We start from the raw sequence: 8,655 nt of genomic DNA, 5'->3' as shown, positions 1-8,655 counted from the left end.
TTTAACGCCTCCGTTTCACACCAGAGTGTAAATGAAAGCACAAAGACAGCTTTTTGCTAATCACACAGGAAGGACAGTTTCCTGTGCCTCATTGGAGATGCCAAGAAACGACAGGATTACATGCAAATGAAATTGGCGGCGCAGTAGCTTTGTGGCTTTGGATTTTCATATAGCCGAGTGCTGGAGTTTGCATACTCTCACCTTAAAATGATTCAATCTACAAAGCATTTTACTGGAGGTCAGGTCCACGTGAACACATTTAGCAAAATGCAAAACATGGTGTAAAATGTTGTTTTTCTTCACTATTTGGTAGTCTTTGCATCTGTTTCTTTCTTTTCTGAATGATGTTTTTTTTCTCCCCTAAACACTGATATCTTTTTATCTTTTAAATCTTTGAAAGGTCGCTATTTTCTGATTATATTTTTCCCCCCCAATCCCATTGTCTCATCCAGGAAACTGAAATGGGAGCTAACTAAGTGACATCAACTGAGATGGAGTTTGTATGTTCTCACCGTGCTGCGGGGGTTTCCTCCGGGTACTCCGGTTTCCTCCCCCAGTCCAAAGACGAGGCTGATTGGCATGTACAAAAGTGTCCGTAGTGTATGAATGGGTGTGTGAGTGTGTATGTGATTGTGCCCTGTGATGGATTGGCACCCTGTCCAGAGTGTACCCCGCCTTGCGCCTGATGCTCCCTGGGATAGACTCCAGGTTTCCCCGTGACCCTGAAAAGGATAAATCGGTATAGAGGACGGATGGATGGATGGATGGATGGATGGACATCAACTGAGATGCAAACATTTGAGCTTGTTGGAATTCTGTTCTGTAGATAAATCGTAAAATGGAGGTACGTAAAACTTTTTTTTCAGACAGAAACCAAACATTTGGACTCAATTGTATTGGGCCTAATAGAAAGCTTTTTGTGTACCAAAGTGCACACCAAATATGTGTACCAAATATGACAAAAGAAAGCAACAACAACAACAACAACGAAAGCGAGTATAACCTAGTTGTACAAGTGTGCACACCTCTAAACTAATACTTTGTTGAAGCACCTTCTGGTTATATTCCACCACTCAGTCATTTTGGGTAAGAGTCTATCAGTGTGGCATGTCTTGACTTGGCAAGATTTTATCACTCTAACATTCTAGATCCATCAAATTGTGAGGGCATCTCCTGTGCACAGCCCGCTTCAGGTCATCCCACAGATTTTTAGTTGGATTCAGGTCTGGGCTCTTTCTAGGCCATTCAAAAACTTTGACCTTCTTTTGGTTAAGCCATTAAACCATGAAAAGCTCAGAGAACAGTTTCTTCCTCTGAAATGGACTCCTGGTTGCAAAGTGTTTGAGAACTCATGTTGTAAGTGAGTGACTAATGCCACATACACATGTGAATACATAGTAAAAAAAAAGTAATAGGCCTTAAGGAATGAATGAATGAATGAATGAACGAATGAATGAATGGACTCTTGACTCTTAAATTATAATCCTTGCCTTGGATTGATTAGATGCTGTGTAAATCGCACGGTTTAAATATTATTTACCATTAGAAGCACCAAATCTGCAAATAATTTCACGTTTGCCTGAAAAACGGCTGTATTGACAGTGAGTTGTTGTTTAAGATAATGTCCACTAGGTGTCACCAGACTTCTCTTCATGACTCTCCAGTTAGCGACTGAAGAGTCATTTCTAAAAGGAGTCGATTCTCTTAGGGCAAATCTATTCTCAAGCATGAATGAATCGAAGATATTTCTTCTCAAAGTTCCTTATTTTCTCTTTAATTATTTTTGTTTTAAAGTGACGTAATATATCAAGGTTGTTATATGGGTCAATAATGACAATCACGTGTTAAAATGTCATGTGCTATGTTGAAGTACACCGCTTTGTGCTTGTGAATCAAACGATTCTGATTCGCAAAGATCCGATTCACTTGAACAAATACTTCAAATGAATCGAATCTGTAATGTAAGTAGTAATACTCAGACTTAACTCTTATATACATCAAATAGCTTGGAATCTAACATCCGTTTTGGTAATTTAAGTGATTTATCTAATTCTAAAGAACCCCAACATACAGATATTATTGCTATTTCTTTCTTCTTCTTTTTTAATGAACAAATTAATGCATTACCATCACACTGTTTCCACTCTGTGCATTATAAATCACATATTAAGCCATATTAAAAGTTATAGACGAGGATATAAAACAGTTTTTGTATGTCTTTAGCTGCTTCTTTTATATGTTTCTTTCAGAAACACACATACACATAAGCTACACATAAGTAGTTTCCCAGATTGAAATATTCTGTATATGACATTTTCCCCCCTGCATGTCTGTTGTTTCAGGTTCTCTGTTGTTCTCTGATTGAGGATGCATGACAGGAAATGATGTCAGCTTCCTTATGGGAGCCTATTTTTAGCCTTCGGTTTGTCCGTAACTTAAATAATGCAATATAAATCTGGATACTTGTAATGCGTGTATATTTTATTAATGACATTTTATATGTGCCTGGCACAATGTAGCTTTTAATAGAGGATAACTAATTGTACTAATCGTGGTTTAGGTTGGGATATCATTATATAAAATTTTTTTAAAAATCAGGGACAGGACAGGACAATTTCTCCAGCTCTTCTTAATTGTATCGGTCAACGGGTAACTTTTTTGTATTTGTTTTGTAGATGTTGACGTCATTTTCTGATTGCTGTGTTAGAATAAAGTTATGTTTGAAGTTGATGTATCGTGTTGTTCTTGTTTGTGTGATGCATCAGCTAACTGGCATCACACCAGCTTTTCTCTTATATGCAGGAAAGATGTAGATATAAATCAAATAAAAGCGTTTCAGTGGTGCAGATTTTATTGGAGGGGGGAATTGGAACACACAATTTATCGGAAAACAATTTCATAGCTAGGCCGATCAACAAATTCAGTCAATCACAGGTTTTCTAGTGCAGAGGAGCATTTTCAGTGCGGACTGCAACCAGGCCAGACACGATGGTGTATCTGAGGGTCGACAGGAATGTACTCTGTGTGCACTTTGTAAAATCCTTCAGATATTACGAGATATTTCACAAACCCAGATCATCTTTCATATATTGTAACTCAGCAAGGCCGTTCAGGCATGTACAAGAAAAGCTAAAACCCTGAGAGAATGCTGTTAAAGGATGTACCTCGGAAATCATGCATAATATTAGCATGTGACCGTGCATCCATGCTTTTGACAATCTTTATCCTGAAGAAAAATAAGCCTTCCCGCTTTGACAGGCATGGAAATGTTGTATAAATAAAGAGTAGATGCAGGAAAAGGCAATAAATCAGATGACATATCGAATGTGTGTGGCAATATTGTATTTCTCACACCCTTATCGGCTTCCCATTGAGGGAATCCCCTCTGCCATTTTGAGAGCTGATCCACTTCTTTATTAGGTCAAGTGAAGTTTGCTAGCTCTTGAAGACCCGAGGGAGACTCATGGGTAAGTGAGACGTTACCCAAAAGGCATTGCAGTCTGATGCAATTTCCTTCCCAGAAGGAATGTTTTGGAATGTTTTTGTTTATAAATGTAAAGCAGAATAATCATAACAAGATGTACATCCTGCTAGTTAGCTAGCAAGCTAGGCCATGAGAATGCTAGCTTTAAAAAAAATTCAAATGTAGGTAATATAGATGCTAATCAACTAATCAACAGGAAAATTTGCACATAATGTGAAGAAAATAAACCACACAGACCTCCAAAGAAATCGCTTTAACTACATTATTTTTGCTACCAAATTCGAGTTTGTGTAAGCTGCAAGTGATATAGACTCAAGGGGAAGACAACAAGGGCGGTCAAACAATATTGGAAAAGCATCAGAACTGTTTTGATGACGTCATCTTGTCAGACTTGTTTTCAGAATATTCACAAACGTATTTAGTGGAAGGTTTTGCATTTTCTTTCACCGATTTCCTTACACTTTGTAAAACCTCGAATGGAAAGGTTCAATAAAACACACACACTCTAATGCACACTTTCGTCTGAGTCGGATCGCTTTCTCGGAGTACACACTGCTTTGTGTCTAACATGGTGTGTGTTTAGGACAGAACATGCCTCAAACACACTGGTGGTGGTCCACAGATCTTTTGGAATGTCCTCTTGAGGTAACAGTCCTCTGCTGGTTCAGTCAAAAGTTAATGCCACACACAACCACACACACACACACACACGCTCACATTCTCTCACTCTCACACACACAGTCACACACATACACATGCACCCATGCTATCCATATAATTCAATTCAAAGTTGCACTGAAGTCAGTTATAATTCGTCTCTCATCTTCTCGCCTTTGGGCCGGACCAGCCTGCCGATGAAGAGGATGGAGCCTGTGCTCTTATCTTTCACCAGGAAGATGAACGGATGGTCCACGTAGAACAGTTTCGGGTTCTTCACCTTGTCCGTGCCGAAGATGCTGGTGTCTGCAGGGTTGCCAGCAATGTCCCACTCAAAGGCGGAGGCATGAAAGACGTTGGCCAGGTAAAGGTCTTTCTTTCCTGAGATGTTGGATAAATCAGCCTTGGTTTTATCCACGGCCTCGGTTACACCAAGTTCTCCGAGATATTTCTGCAAAAGATTGTAAGTGTAAAAAAAAAAAAAATCTCAATAATCTCAATATATATCTTTATCTCAATATAAACAACATGGTTTACCAGAGATAGAATCTACACCCATAGAAAAGGGCTTTCTTCAAGGGTTCTTTGGACCTCTATGAAAGGGAAGTCCTCGATCATAGGGTTAGACATTAAACCAAATATAACTGAAGATAGCTGCTTTTTTCTTGCAAAGTACTTATTTCGTAAGCTTTCACTGATGAAAGGGAAATCCTCTATCTTAGGAATATACACAGAACCCTTAAGAGTTCCCAGAGAAGGACAGCCAAAGAACCCGTACTGCCGGAGCAGGTGTGCTGGTGGTTGGAGCTGTTGAGCGCATTCTTACCTGCAAATTGTGGCTGACCTCCATGCTGATCTTCGGCAAAGAGACGGCCACGGCTTTCTGCTCCATCTTAGACTGCCAGATGTCCAGCTGTTTACGCGTCAGCATTTTTTCCAGCCTCTCCAGAGACTCCACATGGTAGGGCATGATGAAGATTACGGATGATTTCTTATGAGCCAGTGGCATCTCCAGGACGAAGAAGCTGTTGGCGGTGTCATCGTAAAAGCCGTAGATACCTTATAGAGAAAGGACAAGATGAGGTGTTTCATTGTGTATGCATTCACGTACATATATTAACAGGTATGTCTTGGTGGGTTGTAGGTTTTACCTGTGCGGTGCATCATGGGTACGGACACTGTGTATGAGCGATGGACGAGGAAGGCACGGTTGTCAACCATCTGGTGATGGAATTGTTCATCCCAATGAGCTATTGGGATTGTATGAGATAAGAATTAGTCGAATTCTGCATTGACATTTGTTAAATCCGATGTAAACAAATACTTACGTTTGTAGAAGATAGCATTGATGATCATGGCGCCATCCGTCTTCTCAACATCTTTGGTGACCTCAGGTAGCTTGCCATCAGTAGACTTGGAAGCCCATTCGTTGATGGCATTGACGGCGCTCTTCTTGTCACGGAAGTTGATCTTGGCGTGCTCGTACTTGTAGTGCTTCTTGCTGTTCTTCACGAAGTCCTCAGAAAAGCTGACCGAGCTGGGGCCGTACAGCCGGTTGGTTATCTTCCAGGTGACATTACGCTCTTTAGGGTTGCTAACCTCGCTCAGAAGCTCAGCCAGGCCCGAGTGGAGATTCTCATCCTTCACTTTATTGCCACTGAGGACTGTCTTCACCTGCGATGCCGTGGAGGCCTTTCCACCAAGAGCCACCAGACCCAGCGAGGAAGCCACCACCACAGGGGAAATCAAGATATTCTCCATGTCTTTCTCTTTGGCCATGTTGTGGTACAGGTCGAAGGCCAGGTTGGCGCTGTTGTCTGCCAGGATGGTTGCATGGCTGCTGAGCTTCTTGTCTGCTCCGACGCTGGCCAACAGGCAAAGGCCCACCAGGAATTTCACCCACATGGTTTTCAAGACGTGATTGTGTTTCCCTGCGGGGGAAACAGACCAGATATACTGTAAACTCTGCTGAAATTTGACTTAAACATTGCTTTATGAAAATCCTTGGTCCAACAACTCCTCAAGTTATACATTACCCAAGTGAGTTTCAGTGCATGCCTGAAATTTTCCAAATGTGGCCTGTTTTAGCATTCCAAGTGGACTTGGATTGATGACTCAGCATTTTTGTTGTGTATATGTGAACACAACAAATGAAGTCTGACCCATCAAAATCGACTGTTTTTAGAGGTCTTTAAAGGAGGAATCACTTTTAGGGTGTATGGCTTATTTATGGTTCTTTTTGTGGTCCATGGCTTGTCAAAACAAACTGCTCCCAATTTGCTTCACGCTTTGTTTTATAGCTAAAGTATTTAAGGCTATTCATTTTATTTTTCATTCAAGTGAAAAATACTCTAACGGTCCCTAACACTATGAACTGTGTCTTAAGATTAAGTACTCAGAAATGACTTACTGTACAATATATGATTATTATGTAATATACGTAGCACGTGTATGTATGTGTTTTGTCTGTATAAACCACTTACATGAGAGTCACACGTAGACCAAGGGCCTGAAGAATGGGTTGCGTTTCATGCTTCTGCAACCAAATTCTCTTTTTACATTTCCTTTCCCACCCCCAGATTCTTAAACAGTTACGATTTTCTCTTCCCCTCATACCTTCTTAAAGATCTGATGGTCCCATATTTTGCTCAATATACAGCACAAAATGATCGACTAGTTTAACCACCAATCAAAAATCACCAACCTGTCCACTGGATCTTCTTACCCATCTTCCCATTTATGAGGTTGTCCTTTTGTTCTTCTTCATGTTTAAATAAGAATAACTTTATTCAGGAAATTCGGACAGGTTTTGGGACACATCACAGAGAAGCTCTCCTTAAGATGTCCAGTGAAATGCCAACAACACGTTTTGCTATATTTAATGATTAGAGAATCTTGCTATTCTTTTGGACCACTTTATTTAAAGCGTTGCTGTTTAAGGCCTTAGAGTGGTCTGCTTTGTTATGGTAGTTTTAACAGTTGACCACCATGGCCTGAGCTTAGCAGAGCTCGATTTGAAATACCCATAGTCGTGTAATTACAGGCTTGCTGAGCTCCATCTAGAGAGCCTGAGACGACATCAAGTGAAGATACTTACATAGCTGCCACGTCAGCGCCTATAACTCCAGACAAAACAAGAGCAGATGTACTACAAATTTTTTTTGTTATCTTGTTATCTTTTATCTTTCTAACGGACCCTTTTTCACACACGCGCACACACACACACACACACACACACACACACCAGAGATGAAAGCTTAGCTAACTGGATTGCTGAGGAAGCTATGTGCACAGATTTCTCTAAAAGGACTAAAGGACAGGGATTTGTGAGAGAAAGACTGCAATATCAAGATGCAGGACGTCCATATAAGACACATTTATCCACAGATCTGAAAGGATTGATCAGGGTTTTGTGCAGGATAAGTGTCCTCCAATCACAGGAAGTTTAGACTAGATTTGAGGATTTGGAGATAACGGAAACACATCCCACTTCTAATTTTCTACAAACTTCCATGATCCCAACTGGTATTGAAATGGACAGTCAATAAGAGTGCTAAAATGTGTTGTACCCAACATTCTCAGAAACAAACATACCAAACTCTCAAGCTTTTAGAGTGAGTTTTATAGATTCCTCAGCGGTCTACTCAATATCCTGAGTAAAAAAAAAAGCTCCAACTCTTTCCAGACCATTTAAGGAAGAACTATTGCACTGCTGTCCTGTTGCATGATCTCTGCGAAATCATTCAGCTCATACGTTTCTCTTACCTTATAGGAGACCGTCGTCGTGCGTGTCGGCCTTCACGGTCGGAAATCTGTCCTGCAATGCGAGGAAACTTCTGGAAAGGGGAGTTGAAATGAGAAGCTGTGATTGCGTTCTCCAGGAGGACAGACACAGAAGCCCTCCGCCCCCATGCTCCAGTTACTGTGGAAAATGAGTTCACTCCTCCAGGTCCTAATGCTGTGGGAACCTGCCCGGGACTGCTGCATGGCCTGAATAAACCTCACTTCAGAGCGTTCTGAAATTGGAGTCACAAAATGATCAAGTGATGAAGATTGTGATAAGATGTGAGCAGACGTCTGCTGCTATAATCTTATCGGGTAACTTTATGAATTTTTATTTATTTATTTTTTTTGGGGGGGGGGGATAAAATGTCAAGCTGAATAAAAGAGAATAAAAGACAGGCTGGTGAGGGAACATTTTATCTCACGGTGTCTTATATTTAAAGTCGTTATAATGTAAGTGATAACAGAAAGGAACTTATTGTAAATAAAAATGGATAAAACGTATAATGGGTCAATCGTCAATTAAAAGAATTGGCTGTGGAAAATTGCTGTGGTGTAAGAGGAATAAAACACTATAGGGCATGCTATTATTGGAAAATGGTGGCTCGTGATTAGCTTAGATTACTTTCCTATAACAACACAGTGTGCCATATTTTATTCCCTGCTCATCGTTCATCATATTATTAATTTTATCTTTAGCATTAGTATTAATGATAATAGGCCATATCCTA

The 8,655-nt window shown here is 40.4% G+C and overlaps 1 protein-coding gene across 1 annotated transcript; it reads right to left on the bottom strand.

The window, feature by feature from the left end:
* Positions 1-2,833: 2,833 nt before the first annotated feature.
* On the bottom strand, positions 2,834-8,099 carry serpinh1a (serpin peptidase inhibitor, clade H (heat shock protein 47), member 1a). The gene is given in 5 exon segments (NM_001329286.1): positions 2,834-4,592; positions 4,968-5,200; positions 5,293-5,391; positions 5,470-6,072; positions 7,907-8,099. Coding segments are annotated over 4 exon segments (1,212 nt in total). The 5' UTR covers positions 6,047-6,072; positions 7,907-8,099; the 3' UTR covers positions 2,834-4,289.
* Positions 8,100-8,655: the final 556 nt, after the last annotated feature.

This window comes from Ictalurus punctatus, chromosome 16 (assembly GCF_001660625.3).
Source record: "Ictalurus punctatus breed USDA103 chromosome 16, Coco_2.0, whole genome shotgun sequence".
NCBI lineage: Eukaryota > Metazoa > Chordata > Actinopteri > Siluriformes > Ictaluridae > Ictalurus > Ictalurus punctatus.
The sequence above is the reverse complement of the archived record's forward strand: the minus strand, read 5'-3'. Positions and strand labels throughout refer to the sequence as shown.